Genomic DNA, 19,807 nt, shown 5'->3' with positions numbered 1-19,807 from the left:
CATCACTTCCATAGTGGACATATTTGTTTTTATTTGGTTTGTTTGTGGATACTTGGGCTGTTTCTGACATCTTGTTTGAATTTTTTGAACATAGAAATATTACAAATATATTTAATGAGAAAAATGTTGACAAGCTCAATATTTATTTTACTCACCGTAAAGCTAAGTTTATACAGTACTTTTGTGCAAGAGCTTGTGAAGCTGATTTCACTGTTTCCCTTTCACTAATGGGTGAAATATTTTTCTGTGTGTCTCTACGGTATATTTGACACTGCTGATTTGTCTTTTAGAAAGTGAAAGCAAACTAAGTGCTCCAACATTGATTTGTATTCTCCTGATGCCAGGGTAAACACAAGCTCTGGGAGATTGTTAAAAATTGTTGTTTCCCACTGCCTTTTTCTTGGGATTGTTTCCTAAAACAGCCTGAAAAATGGTTGTTTTATGCAAACTTTATTGGCATCTGCAGAGTAAGGAACTAAAACACCAGCTAAAGGCAAGAAGTTTGGCTTAAATGAGAATCCTTGTAGAAAGCATCGGTTTACTTCTTTTACATTTTAATAATTGGTTATATTATTAGAGGTATAAGAAAAATTATACAAAAATTGGAGATTCAGCTGTATCTATCAAAAAGCATTTTTAAAGCCCCTTAAGATTTTGATTTTTAGGTTTTATCACAGTTTAGACTTAAAATAACATATCAGTAATAATTATATATGGAACATATGTGAGGTAAGATATATACAGAAACTAGTGTACTTTATTAAAAGAGCATAACATAAAAAATCCTCAGAATTACATTAAAAAACAGTAAGTTATCTACACAGGCTGAAGTAGAATAGGTAGGGTTCCGTTAGGATTATACCCTTTGAGTTATCTAAATAAAATTAGAATTAATCTGTTGATCTAAGATTCAGGAAACTGCAGATGATTAAAAGAAGCAGGTAGACACAGCCTTTAGCTGTTCTCACATCACCCAGCTAAATCCCAGCTGTGTCGCTGTTCAAGTTACTACTCTGTAGCCTCTTAAGAGGATCACGCAACAAAGGATGCTTCAAAAAATTAAGAACAAGATGAACAACCCTGAGCATCCTCCTCAGGAGGCTGGAGTACAACAACAAAGTGACCTAGTCAGATCTGGGAATGCAGCATATTGTCTCTGTCTTACAGCTGTCCCCAACTAATCACTCCCCACTTTCATAAATGGAGTTACTATTACATGTTATTTCCCTTTGGAATAATGGAGATTTTCAATGAACCAAATAAGGCTATTGTGAAATGCAGAATGGGCAAGAAGCTGCAGTCTCTTGATGATAATGGGTTAAAAAGGTTAACCCCAAAAGTCTTGCAATTTGCAGAAATTTAAGGGGAGTTAAGTGTTTTATAAATCTATGTCTGAAATTCTAATCAAATTCCTTCTTTAATTGATTATAATTGCAAGAGAACAAGTTGAATGTGAAAAAATAGGATGGTAATGTAAAAACAAGGAGCCATGGGTTAATCCCTTACTCATGACTGTAAAGTTTCTGCACAGAAGACCTTGTTGCATTGTTTAAAAGACTAGCTTCCCTTTAAACTGTCTGTGTTTATGTATAACTCATGAATGGAGCCATGTCCCACACAGAAGTTAGCTTTTATTATTGAAGGGACTTTGATGAAATTGCAGACATGGAGAGCAACTCAGCGGGTCTACATTCATCAATAAAGATGAAATGTGTGTCAGATCTCCTGTTTTAAAGGGAGACACATATGGGAAGCATTCAATGCATATATTTCCGTCTTTTATTGCTAGTCATGTAAGAATCATCTGGCATTTTACCACCTCCAACTGCCAAAGCTGAAGGCCATAAATCTGTTGTAAGTCGCTGCATTTTAGTTGAACTGGTCCAGTTTGTGTAACTGGTAGGAACTGGTGATTGTCGTTGAGTCGTGGCTGGTGTAACAGATCATTATGTGTCATTGTTACATATCATCACCAAACTACAGAGCCAGCTAGGCCTTACAAATTATATCCTTTTAAGCATTCAAACACTTTATGGCAGCGTCAGATGTGGTTCTGTTCCAGTATTCTTTTCTTCCACATCTGACATGTAGATAGCTGTTAATAGAAGAGAGCTCAATGCAGTGTGCTTCATAGAAAACGTGTCAGTGTGCCATGTGTGGACACATTTTCAGCATGAGTTGTCCCAGTGGGAGACTAAGCCACAAACCTGGCAATGCTGGACTACAATCGACCTACAGGTGCTGGTCATAAAATTAGAATATCATGAAAAAGTAGATTGATTTCAGTAATTCCATTTAAAAAGTGAAACTTGTATATTATATTCATACATTACATACAAACTCATATATTTCAGATGTTTATTTTGTTTAATTTTGATGATTACAAATGACAACAAATGAAAATCTCAAATTCATCATATCAGAAAATTAGAATATTGTGAAAAGGTTCAAAATTGATGGCCCCTGGTGCCACACTCTAATCAGCTAATTAACTCAAACCACCTGCAAAAGCCTTTAAATGGTCTTTCAGTCTAGTTCTATAGGCTACACAATCATGGGGAAGACTGCTGACTTGACAGTTGTCCAAAAGACGACCATCGACACCTTGCACAAGGAGGGCAAGACACAAAAGGTCATCGCTAAAGAGGCTGGCTGTTCACAGAGCTCAGTGTCCAAGCACATTAATAGAGAGGCGAAGGGAAGGAAAAGATGTGGTCGAAAAAAGTGTACAAGCAAGAGAGATAACCGCACCCTGGAGAGGATTGTGAAACAAAACCCATTCAAAAATGTGGGGGAGATTCACAAAGAGTGGACTGCAGCTGGAGTGAGTGCTTCAAGAACCACCACACACAGACGTATGAAAGACATGGGTTTCTGCTGTCGCATTCCTTGTGTCAAGCCACTCTTGAACCACAGACAGCGTCAGAAGCGTCTTGCCTGGGCTAAAGAGAAACAGGACTGGACTGCTGGTGAGTGGTCCAAAGTCATGTTCTCTGATGAAAGTAAATTTTGCATTTCCTTTGGAAATCAAGGTCCCAGAGTCTGGAGGAAAAGAAGAGAGGCACTTCATCCACGTTGCTTGAAGTCCAGTGTAAAGTTTCCACAGTCAGTGATGGTTTGGGGTGCCATGTCATCTGCTGGTGTTGGTCCATTGTGTTTTCTGAGGTCCAGGGTCAACGCAGCCACATACCAGGAAGTTTTAGAGCACTTCATGCTTCCTGCAGCTGACCAACTTTTTGGAGATGCAGATTTCATTTTCCAACAGGACTTGGCACCTGCACACAGTGCCAAAGCTACCAGTACCTGGTTGAAGGACCATGGTATCCCTGTTCTTAATTGGCCAGCAAACTCTCCTGACCTTAACCCCATAGAAAATCTATGGGGTATTGTGAAGAAGAAGATGCAATACACCAGACCCAACAATTCAGAAGAGCTAAAAGCCACTATTAGAGCAACCTGGGCTATCATAACACCTGAGCAGTGCCACAGACTGATCGACTCCATGCCACGCCGCATTGCTGCAGTAATACAGGCCAAAGGAGGCCCAACTAAATACTGAGTGCTGTACATGCTCATACTTTTCATGTTCATACTTTTCAGTTGGCCAACATTTCTATAAATCCTTTGTTTTTATTGGTCTTCAGTAATATTCTAATTTTCTGATATGATGAATTTGAGATTTTCATTTGTTGTCATTTGTAATCATCAAAATTAAACAAAATAAACATCTGAAATATATGAGTTTGTATGTAATGTATGAATATAATATACAAGTTTCACTTTTTAAATGGAATTACTGAAATCAATCTACTTTTTCATGATATTCTAATTTTATGACCAGCACCTGTATACAGGATGCCCAATTTTATTTTTTTCATTTCGGTCACTGATTAAGTTTTGGCACAGTTTGTAGTCCGTGAAGGACATCTGTTCTAACTTGTATAATTTATGACTGTAAATGCAATGACATACAGTACATACTTGCAATTTGATTTATATAAGAAGACTAAGTTTTAATATACAATCCAAGTGATTATTTTTTTGTCATACCTTTAGAATCTTTCTGCTAACAGAGTCAGGAAAATATTTGAATTATAAAAATACTTACCTGTATTTTGTATTTATTAGTAAAGAAACTGTTTGACTTAGTAAAACTTTGCTATTTCTGTAAAACTTGGTGCATTAAATAATTTTCAAATGGTCACAACTAGTGCAAACCTGCATAACATATCTAATGTTCCCTTTTGAGTGGAGATAAACTCAGACAAAGAGGGGAAGTCTTGATGCATTTCAATAATTCAGGTGGAAAAATCCAAGAAAGTTTAATAAGTTGTCTGGACTGGTGCTTCTTCTAAAAAGGTTTCATCTCTTCTCCAATCAACTTGTTCAGTCTGAGGAGTTGGAGGTAAACTCAGGCTAATTCAAATAGTCCAAAATGTACTTCCTACCTCTTGCTGCTACAGTAGCTCCCTCAACGTTTGTGGGTCAACAGTAAAAACACTATTAGGGGTAGGAGAGGACATCTCCTATATTGCTGTGCCAAATCTTGACAACCGTCAGCCTTAAAGGAATAGTACACCCAAAACATGATTAGCCTTCATTTTCTACTCACCCCCATGCTGAACAACACTCTGGAGTACTTTTTTGATATCTCAAATGCATCTGGAGATCTGGGAGGCTTCTTGCTGTCTGCTGACATTCAAATAATGGAAGTCTGTGGCGCCCGAGGCAGAAAGGTCCATAAAAGTCCACAAAAAAACGTGTCAATATTCCTCCATACTGCTCGTCCAATGTATTCCAAGTGTCCTGAGTGGGTAGCGTCCAAAATTTACTCAAAACGAAGTCATTTAGAATGTTTTTAGAGCATAAACAGTAGTGTATAGGATTTCCAGACTTTCGTCTGGTTTGGTCTGCCGCGGTTTCCGTAGACTCGTGAACGCGCTTTTAGGAAATCCTATACACTACTGTTTATGCTCTAAAAACATTCTAAATGACTTCGTTTCGAGTAAATTTTGGACGCTACCCACTCAGGACACTTGGAATACATTGGACGAGCAGTATGGAGGAATATTGACACATTTTTTGTGGACTTTTATGGACCTTTCTGCCTCGGGCACCATAGACCTCCATTATTTGAATGTCAGCAGACAGCAAGAAGCCTCCCAGATCTCCAGATGCATTTGAGATACCAAAAAAGTACTCCAGAGTGTTGTTCAGCATGGGGGTGAGTAGAAAATGAAGGCTAATCATGTTTTGAGTGTACTATTCCTTTAAAGACATTACATAATGGAAATGCTCATGGATGATGTTTGTCTAATTAGGAATACAGTCTTTACAAAAATAACAAAAATGTCAAGTTACACAATTGAAGCAAACATATGAAGGTCACTTTGCATTTGTATCATTCAGTAGACATTAACTTTTATTTGTACATAAAAAATATTGTAACAACAGAAAGTGGTTGCTCACATGCAAATGAGGATCTGTCTATCAGGATCTGATAACCACTGGTTGAAGTATAAGCATTTCTCGAAAGAAGAACCTGTCAAGGAAACATATACCCCTTTCCTATTGGCAAAAAAAAAATCATGTTTTAACCCAGGAACAATCTGATTTTATTGACAGTAGGAAGGGCTCACTGACCAACTTGGCTTAAAACATCGATGTCTCCAGTAAAGCACATTCAAATGAAATTGCTCTTACGGTAATTTAAAAAGCTTATCAATTTGGACTGTTCTCCCTGCTGCCCTCTGGAATGAGAATTCGAAGCATCCGATGCAGGTCCAGCAGATTCCAGAATAATTTCTTCCCCACTGCCATTAGACTGCTGAATGTTATATAAAATTGGATTAAAAAAAAACCCTAAATGTTGGAACTGTAACTAATATACAGTCATATGTTTACATTATCACTGCTTACCTTTATCATGGCTGTACTCAACGAAATTTCCTTTTGTATACACTTTGTGTTTATAAAATTATAATAAAATCTCTAAGCTTAAGTCTAAGTCTTATCATTAATTGAAAAGTATGTCATATCATTAATTGAAAAGTATGTCATAAGTACTTTCAGAAGTTTACATTCTGAATGTGACCGGACTTTTCCTTTAACAACCGTATCAAAAAAACGACTTCTGAGTGAGAAACGTATTTGTTATTTTTTTTGCTAAATGGGCCAAATCTTCAACATTTCTAAGAGACACAAAAATGAACTTATCCCCTAGTTTATGATCCAGCCAGATAAAAAGTGCATTTTTGCATAGTGCTGCTTAACTATAAAGCTGTTATTTTCAGTGTCACCAGTCCCTGAAGGAGGGATTATTCTTCTTTTCCTCTGCCAAAAGAGAAAGTACAATTTCTGAGTTCATTTTCAAAGAGCCGTGTGTCTATTTTAGGTCAAAACTGATTGTTCATCATGCAGAAGGGAAAACAACGTATCCTGTATTCAACCCACAGCTCATTTAAAAGTACCACTGTTTAAAAAGATTTATTTTTTTAAGACTCTGTGTGCTAGGAGTGTTTCCACTGATTAATTTCTCATTTTTGTGAAGCAAAAACAGCTCATCTCATAAGTACTGCTCTCAGAGATGGAAAATGCTGAGCAGCTGCCCTAGATAGCAAGTGAGTTCATCGCCTTTCTGCTAAACTGCAGGAACACTGAAGTATCAAACTGCAATCTAAAACTTAGAGAACGTGACTAAGGGCGAGGGGGAAAGAAAGCTGAGCTCCTTTTTTTGCGCATGGCAGGGCGTTAGTCTGGTAACTTAAGCAGACTGCATCTCCAGACTAACAAATACACTTCTTCTATCTACTACTATCTTCTTCACCTAATGTTCTGTTTCTGTTTCCACAACTGTTTGATGCACAGTGGATGTCAGCTTTGATCAAATCCAACCCCTCCTTCATCTTAAAATCCACACCTCCTGAATCTCTTCAAAGCATTTCAGCCATTTGATACAATATCAAAATACACACCCAGCAGATAAACACCCAAACACATCACGCATTTTAACTTGATAAAATGGTAAAGCATTTCTGTGACAAACTTAACACAGAACTCTGTTCCAAACATCCAAACCAAAGCTGGGATGAAGAAATATTTGAATTATTGTGAAAACAATAAAAACTAAGTGAAACTGCAGCTCAAACATGAAGGAGACACATTTAATAACAGCGAAGTAGAGGAAATGTCTGTGGAAATGTCTGCTTTTTTCTTTTTGAGTATTTATTTATTTGCATCTGTTTTTCTGATCTCTGCATTTGTTGTAATTAATTTATTCTATTCTTTCTTTTTTGTTAAATGCTGTCATTGTGTTAAATCAGTAACCGAGGGTTTTGTTCATTGTGGAGGAGAAAACAGAAACCAAACCTTAAAAAGACTGTGTGTCAGGATGTATATAATCAGATATGTTGTAAATGACTGGAAGTTAAACTTATGTATATAAGATTCAATCGTGGTATCATATTTTCTCTTCTCTGCTGCAGGTGAATGCTACCTAATGGAGTGGTCTGACTGGAGTTCATGTGTGAACATCTGTGTAAAAGGAGCTGGTGTGGACTTTGGCTCGGTTCAGGTCCGGTCACGCGCCGTACTGGCCCAGGAGCCTGAAAACCTGCAGCTATGTCCAGACCAGGCGTGGGAGTCGCAGCCTTGCACAGGTAAGATGATTTTTTTTCTGTAAAACTTTGATACTGTTCATTTTTAATTGCCTTTTTCTGTTTGTTTTTTTTGCCCTCACTGCTAAGGTGACTGTTGTCTAAACGTAGCCATGGTTCTGCCAAAAAGGGTTAAATACAGACTTATGACCTTGAGGTCAAGTTAGATCCTGTCAGTCTTTTCCACCTAAAAAACTAAGCTTTAAATGGTTGGTTAGATTTCCAACCAGATATGTCTGCATCCTGCAGTCCAAAAGCACTGTCACCTGTTTGACACCTGCTGATGTATTTACTGATCCTGACAGTGACGTGTTTGGCCCAAACATCATTCAAGGGGCAGAGTGCTGATTTTGTCAAATATTTCTTCTCAAAGATGTTTCACAACTTCTTCCATATTCACTGGAATACAGTGCCATGCAATAGTTGCTTGTCTCCATCACATCACGGCTTAGACTGATAAACCAGACTAAATGTGAGATTAAATGTGTAATTTAGTCTGGCCCCGATGAATGAGACATCGGAAGATTGTTGATGAGAACAACCCTTTCTTTTTCAAACCATGTCTGTGCCTATTGGCCAACGCTCTGACCAATGAGTGCAACTGACTGTGATGTAGGAAGCGTGACAGAAAGCTGGTGGGGGAGTGTAAACAAAGGCCATGGCTGATGTCAATTCAGTAGAACGCCGGTACGGACTTGTGTCCTTGCCATATATGTTCTTAAATAGAAGACAGGAAGTTCTGGACTTGGTGAGAATGGGAGCACGCAGCATAAATATGCATACTCGTGACGTCACCACATGCTCGGTCGTCTAGCGCTGCATTTCACCTCCTGTTATTAATAGTATTTAGATAATGAATTATTACTTTTTTCATTTAGTGGGGAAATAATAATTAACGCAGTCTGAAAAATACAAATCAAATGAGCAGTTTGCAAATAAAACAAAAAAATTGTCATCTCATCAGAGCCAGCGGTACTTCACACAGGTCTATGCCGAGAGAGGGCTGCTGCAGATGTGCTGCGGTTAGCCCTGGCTGCCGTTAGTCTCGGAGGTCCGCTGGTTGCCGTATAGTGACGCTTTAAAGCTTAAAATTCTCGCCTCAAATGATCTTAAAGGAATAGTACACCCAAAACATGATTAGCCTTCATTTTCTACTCACCCCCATGCTGAACAACACCCTGGAGTACTTTTTTGATATCTCAAATGCATCTGGAGATCTGGGAGGCTTCTTGCTGTCTGCTGACATTCAAATAATGGAGGTCTATGGTGCCCGAGACAGAAAGGTCCATAAAAGTCCACAAAAAACGTGTCAATATTCCTCCATACTGCTCGTCCAATGTATTCCAAGTGTCCTGAGTGGGTAGCATCCAGAATTTACTCGAAACGAAGTCATTTAGAATGTTGTTAGAGCATAAACAGTAGTGTATAGGATTTCCTGAAAGCGCGCACATGCGCGATCACGACGCTACGGAAGCCGGCAGACCAAACCAGATGAAAGTGCGCATTCAGCGTCTGCTCTTCCAATAATGCAAGCGTAGAAGAAGAAATGTGCCGTTTACCTGTGCAAAGAAAGAAACAACGAAAGAAAAATGTCTGAGGACTTCAGTGTTGAGGAAGAGCATGAGTTCTTTGCCGAGCTGAATGCGCTGGTTTGGTCTGCCGGCTTCCGTAGCGTCGTGATTGTGCATGTGCGCGCTTTCAGGAAATCCTGTACACTACTGTTTATGCTCTAAAAACATTCTAAATGACTTCGTTTCGAGTAAATTCTGGACGCTACCCACTCAGGACACTTGGAATACATTGGACGAGCAGTATGGAGGAATATTGAAACGTTTTTTGTGGACTTTTATGGACCTTTCTGTCTCGGTCACCATAGACCTCCATTATTTGAATGTCAGCAGACAGCAAGAAGCCTCCCAGATCTCCAGATGCATTTGAGATATCAAAAAAGTACTCCAGAGTGCTGTTCAGCATGGGGGGGAGTAGAAAATGAAGGCTAATCATGTTTTGGGTGTACTATTCCTTTAAAATGTACTTTTATTGGACAACATAAGAGACTTTTAACTTTCATTGGAGCGCTCCATTGAAAGCTGCTGCTGCCGCCACAGTGCCTGCTGGGACAGCTGTCAATCAATATTGAGAAAAATAGCCTGTTGGTAAAACGGCGAATACATCCTTCCTAAAAATGAATGAGCGTAGAGCCTCTTCCTGCTCATGTTTCAACGAAAAACCCCAAGTCTAATCCTTCCTAAACTGATTCCAAAGCGGAGTCGCATAAAAAATGTTCAATAGTTGTTGCCATATTCCTTGTTGTGCTTTCTCCAGCTTTGTCATCACGCCCTTGAAACCCCGCCCTCTTTGGCTGCAAAAATTAAAAACACATCTCTACGTTGTGATTGGCCCGCCAGTTCTAGGGCCTGGGGCATTGATCGAGGCTAGACCACTCACAGGCAAAGATGATGTGAGCCGCTGGCGGGTGGGGCTAGTTTAGTAGGCTACTAATTACGGCTATTATCTTCACTGCATTTTGTTGAGTGATTACTCAACATTGTGCATTTTTGTGGAGTCTCAAAATGATTTACTTATAAAATATAAATAGGGTGATGTGTACTCGGCTCCTTTTCTCCTGATCCTTATAAATAAAATGTTGTCCAACTGATACAAATGCAAAGAATTTTGTTAAATTGCACATAAAGGCAATGGGGTGGAGAATTCCCTTCATAGCTGCTCTACATTCAATTTCAGATAAATTAGCAAAATGGATGAAGGAAGAAAGTCCAGATCCATAAACAAAATTACCTTTACCTTCAGTTAAGCAGTAATTATCTAATAAATCAAAGTTTTTGGTTGCTACAAGATACATTTAAGAAAATACTCAAGATAATAATATTCAAGAAGTTTATCGATCAGTTGGTTCACTCATACCTTAGCTATCCAAACATTTACAGGGTTTCGAACTTCATTGTAAATATTTGAAAACCAAGTAAATAATTTGCTTGAACATTTATTAAGCACTTTAACTGTAATTTTATCATTGCTGTCCTTTTTAAAAAATCATGCAGTCATTAAAATACACAGTATTCTGTCATCATTAAGGTATACCAAGTATGGCCAACAGAAGTTTTTGTAATGATATGTAAGAAACCAGTATTCAAGAGATGTGTTGCACACATTTAATGGCTGAAGACTAGAGTTGCTGTTTTCTTTTGTAGAATTTAATCTGCCTTCTGGTAGTGAGCTGAAGTCAGTCGCAGGTTATTACAGGTTGAAGGCAGGGGATGGTTTGTCAATGCATCACAGGGTAAACGCAGAGAGACACTTGGATTCACCTGCAGGCTTTTCCTTCTCTCTGAACCTGGATGTTGGAGGAATCTGGGACACCAGTAGAAGCCCAAAGGAAAAACATGCTCCATTTGTGCTCAGGACTGGATTCAGGTAGAGATTTTCCTCTTCGGGAGGCAGCAGTGCTATCCACAGGGCAGCTTTTGGTACTCTGCCCCAACATAAGCAGAACAAGTGGAATTGATTTCACCTTGTTTTCTCTCTGCAAGTCGGGTTAATTTGTGCCTTTTCAGATGGGACTTTGTAGATCAGATCTCCAAAGTGAGCTTACGCTACACAAATACTGTTGTGATCTCTGATTCTTAGTGTTGATGAGCTGTGAATCAGCATATGCAGCTGCAATGGCTTAGGTCTGCAGAGCAAAGCACACTCCCCCACACATCTCCTCCTCCAACCCTGGCATCCAACTCCTCCACTCTTCTCTCCTTGGCTACTGTACACAGCTCCAAAGCAGCCTTTGCTATCCTGACCTGATTTCACAGCTTCACTCAAGGCCCAGAGGGGGGAGTAGAGGCCCTGCCAAGATGAGTGGGGGGCGTTAGAAGGAAGAGGGCGGTGACGGACAAAAGAAGGGAACTGATGGGATGCTCACATGAAAAAAAAAAAAAAAACAGATGTTCCATTTCCATACTTTTACCGTACATCAATTCCTACTATGCCATGGATCTGCGGTCAATACAATATAAGGAATAGATCAGACTATTTCCTTGCACACAACTTTAAGCAGATAAACTGATAGCTGGAAGAAATATAAAATAAAGACACTACAGACTACACACAAAAATAAGACAATAAAAAAAGCCAAGAATTAAAGATTTTAAAACCAACAGAAGATCCAGCTTAGATCAAATATTCCATTTCCTTCATGATATATTTTTTCTGATCAAAAATAGAAGAAAATAAACAAACCTGATGCTGCTAAAAATGCTAAATATTCATCAGTGAAAAGATAACACTTTTTGACATAGGATATAATGTTTGCAGACATTAAGAATGGTGGCTGTTAAAAAATTAATTCTATTTAACAAAAATCTTTACATTTCTTCTAAAAAACACCAACATCTTACCTGTTCTGACACAGATTTTAGTGCTAAGAAGGTCTGAGTTGGGTCTTCGCTTGGGACTTTCTGCTGCTGGGACTTTGCACTCTGTACAGCTGGGAACTATGGCGTAAAAGTTCAATCTTCAAGTCAAGTGATTTGTGGTCTAAAATTATCATCATTTAGATTTTTTAGCCTTTAAGAGCCTCTCACTTATTTTTTTTCTGCCACTGGAAATAATGTGTACTCTTAGTCTAAAATAAATGTTTGTGTCTCAGTAAATCTCTAATCTGTTGGTAAAAGATGGTGGGAGGTGTCAGCTGAGATCAGTGATAGCTTCACACATCTGAAAAACAACTTCAGCTGCAGAGCAAGAAAACAAATTAAAGACATTTGAAAAGGGATGAACATTAAGAATGAAGTCGTGTCAGCTGCTGAAAAATCGTCCTGTGAAAGCAGCAGATAGTCACGGCAACTGTAGCCTGGCCTGCAGAGAGGAGATCCTTCTTTTGTTCAAAGCTAAATTGTTCATTTACGCAGCTGAATTGGCTGCAATTATGATTGGTTACTCAGGACTCCAGAGGGAAATACAGTCATTTCCTGGCTTGATGGAGATATTGATAAAGTTATAATAGCATTGATAGAAAGTTATTAAGCAAAGGCTCTCAGTCAAGATTAAAAACTTTAACTGGACAATATGTGACAGCAGCTTATTATGTAAAATAACAGATTAATGAAGCAGCTGCTTTATTAATCTGTCACACATGTGATTAATGGTCTCCACTCCACACTCCAACTCTAACTGTGCTGTGGTTATCGATGCTGACTTTGTCTGTGTTCTGTCTGCAGGAGGAGAATGTTTCGAGTACAAGTGGTTCAGCAGCATTCGTCCAAACTCCAGCCGTCCCTTTATCTGGTGCCAACGCTCAGATGGACTAAATGTCACCGGTACGATATTGGTTTTATACATTTAGAAATATTCATTTGCAATCAACTGGGGCAGTTTTATTTTATAAGTTTTATCAGTTTAGACAATTGTGTCAAAATTCTTCACACATATGCAATGGCTATAACTCTACAAACTAGAAATATAAAGAATAAAACCGATTGCATAACATTGTTATAAGTATCACTATTGCTTCCGACAACACTATACCTTGCATATATATTTAGAATATAAGCTGATTATTTTATTAGTTAAAGAAAATAGTGAGATTTGAGCAAAATATTACATTTGTTTAATTATAGTCCCCTGTCATAGGCATAACCATTTTGAAGGAATGACTGGTAGAGGTACTTCCCTAATTCTGTGAATAATCAGAAGAAAATAATCCAATAAGAGGAAAATATTTGATGTATCTTGAGAATAAAGCTGTATGTGCTTGCAAACATTTTTTGGAAGAAAGAATGTTCTTGGTGTAGCGTAGTTGAATCTGCGTTGTGTCTTTTTGAGAAATAATAGCCGGACAACAGCTGATCCGATGATACTTTTAATGCTCCTGCATTCAAATAGAAATAGTATTTCAGAACAGGCTTTGTTGTCACAGTGCTCCACAGCTCCTTCTCCCACGGAATCTGAACAGAAAGAGCGCGACCGAGAGCGTGGAAAAACCCTTAACAACTATAATGGTATCACCCGTTAACTTGTCTTTTTTTTTTAAATGCTAAACTAACACTCGAAACAATATTCTATGAACTCCATATGTTCAACAGTAAAGATGATAATTTGCATTTTCATTCACAAAACATTCAATTTTAATAAAAATAATAATTCTGAAACAGGAAGTTACCTGCTGTTCCGCAATGGATTTGCCGACTTTTCAAAATAAAAGCTGGAAGTTTCCTACCGGAATAGCTTCTCTTTTTACAATCTAGTGTAATAACATCACACTGCTACATTCACCCCCACTGTTTTACACTAGATTGCGGGCATGTTACCCAAATAACAAAGAAAAACAAAAACGAACCAAACAGAAAATAAACAAACAAACAAACAACCAAAAAAAAACTTACAAATCTGACCATAACAATACATGTAACCCAAGTATACCCTCCCATACAAGACCAAAATGGTCGACCAGCAAAGAGCTATTCAATGAAGAATTAGGAGAGACGAGGGGTAGCTAAGTCCCCACCTCACCGCAGAAGACATGCCATGTACACATCTATCTTAGAGTACACCCAAAATCACCCAAATGTGTCCAATACAATGGACAACCTAAATAAAATTATGGCCAAACCCCAGTGAAAGAAGTCCCAATGAAAAAAAAATAAATAAATAAATCACACATATACCGAAATAAATGACCCTTAAATGATCTATGACAAAATCTTAACTCGTTGTGTGGACATTGTCTGAATCAACCTGTTAACAGGCTTGATAAGTCTACCCAGTCTTGTCCGTATCCCTTCCCCTTGAACAACCGAAGGAATCCCTGAAGGTACAACTGTAACGACTGAGTCACATCTAGACACTTGTGAGCCACTAATGGCCTTGGCTAAACCTATAGTGTCACTTGGGTGTAAGCCCATGCTTACAGAGTCTACCAGCCGGTCACTACTGTTATCCTCACCGTGTGAGCTCTCCGACCCATGATCCACCCCGCTCCTCTGGTCCCCACAGACAGACAGGGTCCCTCCACCTTGAACACTACCACCATCCCCTCCAATCACTTCAGATTCACTAGCTACTGTCGCTCCACCTGTAGTCATCACCACACTAGACTCAGGAAGGGAGGAAACCCAGTGAGCCGTTCGAGCATCACTGTCCTGCTCACCTGGAACCACATCATCCGACAACCCGCCTTCTGAAACTGTGTTTGAAAAGGAAGCCTGAGACACAGAGTCATCCCATGATGGCAATGGCAAAAAGTTTACAGGCATGATCAGATTCCTATGAACTGTCCTAACTCGTCCCGTAACAGGATGGCGGATGACATAGGTGTTCAGTTCACTGTTCTTATGGACCACAATGTAAACTGTATCCTTCCAACGATCAGCCAATTTTCTTTTCCCTCGTTCCCCTTTGTTAGCCATCAAAACTCTGTCCCCCTTCTCCAAAGAATGTCCTTTAATCTTTCGGTTATACACCTCAGCTTGTCTCGATTGCTGCTTCTCAGCATGCCGCTGAGCCAAGATCATTGCTTTCCTGAGGTCCGTGCCCAATGACTGAACATATTTGTCCATGTCGGCAGTCTCTCCATCTAAGAGAACACTTCCAAACATCACATCAACGGGTAACCTAGGAGTTCGCCCGAACATTAAAAAGAACGGCGGAAAACCTGTTGTTTCGTGTACCGTGCAATTATAGGCAAAAGTCAGTATGTTCAGCATCTGAGGCCATTTGTCCTTTGCCCGAGGAGGCAAAGCACGGATCATGCTACCCAAAGTCCGGTTTAGACGTTCAGCCTGGCCATTTCCCGCAGGATGATACGGGGTTGTACGGCTCTTACGAACACCAGCCATCTGGAGTAGCTCGGCAATGAGGGAACTCTCGAAATTAGCCCCTCTGTCAGAGTGAATACAAGCTGGAAACCCGTATATGGAAAAGAAATTATTCCATAACACGCGAGCCACTGACTTGGCAGACTGATTTGGACATGGGTAAGCACATGCGAGCTTGGTAAAATGGTCTGTCACCACTAGAACGTCGACGGACTTGTTATTGACATCCTCTGCTGACCAGAAGTCAATACAAACCAATTCTAGTGGTGCTGATGTGACAACAGAAACAAGTGGAGCCCTGGCCTCAGGTTCGGGTGCTTTGCTCAAAACACATCTCTTGCAATGACTCACATATTCCTTGACATCGTGTTCCATCGAATCCCAGTAAAAACGTTGTCTGGCCAGCCAGAGTGTACGCTGCTGACCTTGATGGCCTGCATCATCATGCACCCCTTTCAACACCTGACCTCTCAACGCAACTGGTACCAGATATTGGAACACTTTCTTCTTGCTCACCACATGTTTAGAAATGCGGTACAACACACCCAGCCGGGTCGTGAGTTTACCCCACTGTCGCAATGTACGATTTGTCTCCCGTGATTCATGAACACGCTCACGGCGGGATGGTCGACGTCCCCTGTTTACATAAAAAGAAACCCGGCTGACCACAGGATCCTGACACTGCTTATCATACAACTCCTCATGAGTGAGGACAGGCAGTGGGCTCTGCCCCACTGGCAACAGTTCCTCCAACTGTTGGGTGTAGCAGGTTGCCCTCATTTTTGCACCTTCACTCCAACAACGGTGAGACTTGAATAAGGCTGACACCTCATCATGAGAAACTCTCCCACCGTTGTCCTCAAGGTCCAAACTGCCTGTGGCAGAGTCCTGAGTCAAAGGAGAGAGTTTCTGCTTCTCATCCACAGACTCTTCCCGAGAAAGGCGAAACATGTTCTGAACATCTTCCACCAGCAAACCTCTGGCCTCCCCTAACAAAGTGTCATATGGAGTCCTTGTCAACCGGTGCATCATCTTTTGCTGAGCAAATGGTTCCCTGCTCAATGCGTCTGCCACAACATTTCGCGGACCTGGAATGTATTGAATGTCAAAATCAAAGGGGGCCAGTTTGGCCACCCATCTCTGTTCGCAAGCGTCCAGCCTTGGCTTGGTAAGAATGTACTTCAGAGGATTGTTGTCAGTCCAAACAGTAAACTTATGTCCACGCAGCCAATGACTAAACTTATCATGGATAGCCCATTTCATGGCGAGGAACTCGAGCCTATGAGCCGGGTATTTGGACTGCGCATGATTCAAAGACTTACTTGCAAATGCAATGGGCCTGGCAATGGTTTGGCCACCTTGAACCTGTGACAACACAGCTCCTAATCCAGAAGATGACGCATCAACAGAGAGCAGGAAAGGCTTTGTAAAATCGGGGTGGGCAAGAAGAACCTGCTCGGTCAAAGCAGCTTTCAAAGTCTTAAATGCTTCGCTGCATTCCGGGGTCCAGTCAGCCGCGACAAGCTTACGCGATGAAGCTTGCTTCTTTCGGCCCTTTCCCCTCCGTGGCTTGGAAGCCCCAGTAGTCAGTTGGAATAATGGCTTGGCAATCACAGAGCAGTTCTCAATGTAATGCTGATAATACACCACCATTCCAAGAAAAGAACGAATTTTCCTAGAAGAAGGCGTGGTGCCATCAGGTTCCATAAGATCCGCTTCTGACACACCTACGATTGCCTGCACTTTATCTGGATCTGTTGCAATTCCGTCTCTTGTAACAATGTGACCCAAGAACTTGACTGACTTTCTCAAAAACTGACACTTGGATGGAGACAGCTTCAGGTTATGTTCTCTTAACCGCCGAAACACCATCTCCAGTCTCTGCAGGCTTTCCTCCTCAGTCTTGCCAAAAACCAGCAGATCGTCCAAGTAACAAAGAAGGCTTAAAAAGTTCTGGTCACCAAAAATCGTGAGCATCATTCGCATGAAAGTAGCAGGGCTGTTACACAGACCCTGTGGCATGCGGTTATACTCATGCAGTCCGAGAGGAGAGGAGAAAGCAGTGTATTTCTTATCATCCTCATGAAGAGGGACATTGTAATATCCCGAAGTCAAGTCCATTGAGCTAAAGAATGCGTTACCTCCTAACGCTGCAAGGATGTCAGCTTGATGCGGTAAAGGGTGTGCATCCTTGACTGTACGGGCGTTCAACCATCTGAAGTCCGTACACAGCCTCAAGTCACCATTTTTCTTCCAGCAAAGAACGAGCGGAGAAGCATACTCACTACTCGACTTCCTGATAATTTCACGCTCTTCCATGTCATCTAAAGTCTCTCTCAACTTTTGGTAGTGAGCAGGAGAAAGCCTACGATAAGGCAGACGAAAAGGGCGTTCATCGGTAAGTCTGATGCGATGGCAGAATTCAGCAGCCTTGCCGCAGTCCAAGTGATGTCTCGAAAACACATCTTCATACTGTACGACTAAATCAGTCAGCTTCTCTCTCCAATGATCGGAGACTTCACAGTCACCGACAGACAGATCCTGTAGCCCCAAATCAGCCAATTTGCCAGATCCACCTGTGGTATCAACACTGTAACTTGACTCAACTGTAAGGCTGCCATGGGAACTGCCCACTCTACCCACATTCTGGTGTATCCTCCCCTCCATACCACCATCAAAATCCTCCAAGGCAATGCATGGATACACATCAGCTACCTTAGCGTTCCGTCTCAACACAATCGGCGACATAGTAGGATTGATGATCTTCACAGGAAGCCACCCACCTCCCCAAAGTGGAGTCACTACTCTGCCGACCATCACACTACGGTGCACGCAGCGTGATGTGCTCGGTTCAACAACAACAGTACTCCCCACAGAGAGTTCAGTCTTAGGTGGAAGGCGGCCCCACACAACATGCTCCATCATAGGTTCAAGAGTCACGGCCTTCTTCAGTTTGACGGTCCCAACTTTTTCTGGGATTTCCTCTCCCCTCCACCTGTCAAGATTGGCCAAAAATCTGACAAACTGACTATTCTCATCCAAACAGGTGGAGTCAGGTTTACTCAGTATCCTCCAATAAGCCTCATCAGACTTAAACTGTTTTATGAGCGGTTTCATCACATTTGTGCCAACAATGAGCTCATCAGCCTGACCGTCGACCACCAAGACTGGGACAACATAATCAAACCCAAACAGCTTAAGTTTCAGTTCACATATGCCAATCGGAACGGTCTGCTTGCCACCACACCCAACAAGAACAATGTCATTGGGAGGGATTACATCTCCCATCACCACTCCTGCCTTACGTAGCTGAGGGATCATGTCTGCACGTACAGATGTAGCCATAGACCCACTATCTAACATCCCCCGCAGCGCAATCTTGTTGCCAACTAGCACCGTAGTGAAAAACAGGTCGTCACCGATAGGCAGTTTTGCCACATTTTGGAAAATGACAGTTTTATCATTAGTTACTGTGTTACAAGCCACCATGTATACAGTCTGAATGTCATCATCAAAATTGGGGGAAACACTACAGAGGCCCACACCATCCCCCGCTAAATGAGGGCCATCTAGTTTTCCTGAGGTGAATCAGTCTGTCGCTGACCAATCGGGTGTGTTTGAGGTTTTTTTTGAGTCTGAGTGCAGTGAACACTGATGTGCTCTGGAGAGAAGCATCGAAAGCATAATCTGTGCATCCTACAGTGTGATCTAGTGTCATGTTGCAAGTTGCCACAAACCTGACATTCTCGTGAGCGTCTAGAGATCTGCTTATTGGACCTGTAGTTTATAGCCTGTGTGTTACTGACCAGAGCAGTCTCCAGCAGACTCAAGACCCTGTCCATTGTGGTGTTTTCAAGGACTGCTTTGGAACACTCTTGCTCTGGAACACATTTAGAAGTGGGCAACACAGTTTGTTCATTGACAGCCACCTTCTCGTGTGAAAGCTCGGTAATCGCCACTTTCCGATTCCCACGGCTCCGACCAACCATATGGTCTCTCAGATACTCATCCAAGTGGTCTTGCACTTCACTAGCTGTCCAGTCGCGAGAAGGCTTGGTTTTAAAAACCAACGCCAGCTCTCTGTCCGGACAATGGCGAATAAACATGAGCACCAGATGGGAACTCAGGTCAGTCATTGATTCCCCCTTACTACCCAAGCACCTTTCAGCAACCTCTGCGGCTTTGTTAAGCCGTATCCAGTAATCAAGAGGTCCCTCGTTTGTGTATGGTGTGGTAGCATAGAAGTCAGCTAGAGGCAGATCTGAGTGGACGGTGTCACTAAAATGTTGCCTGAGGATGCTAAAGATAACAGAAACGTCAGTAGCT

General features: G+C 41.1%; 1 protein-coding gene across 8 annotated transcripts in view; it reads left to right on the top strand.

Annotated features, from left to right (window-relative positions):
• Positions 1-19,807, top strand: part of LOC119779786 (thrombospondin type-1 domain-containing protein 7A) — a 242,010-nt gene that overhangs the window by 204,255 nt on the left and 17,948 nt on the right. For all 8 annotated transcript variants that reach the window (XR_005280288.1, XR_005280289.1, XR_005280290.1 and 5 more), the window contains 2 exons: positions 7,485-7,658; positions 12,887-12,985. Coding sequence is in view for 4 of the 8 variants with exons in the window: in XM_038279571.1 (XP_038135499.1) it covers positions 7,485-7,658; positions 12,887-12,985 (273 nt within the window). In the remaining 4 variants the exon portion in view is untranslated. The remainder of the gene's footprint in view (positions 1-7,484; positions 7,659-12,886; positions 12,986-19,807) is intronic.

Source organism: Cyprinodon tularosa, unplaced genomic scaffold (genome assembly GCF_016077235.1).
Source record: "Cyprinodon tularosa strain WSP-4 unplaced genomic scaffold, ASM1607723v1 ctg151, whole genome shotgun sequence".
Classification (NCBI taxonomy): Eukaryota; Metazoa; Chordata; class Actinopteri; order Cyprinodontiformes; family Cyprinodontidae; genus Cyprinodon; species Cyprinodon tularosa.
This window is presented reverse-complemented; position numbering and strand designations above follow the sequence as displayed.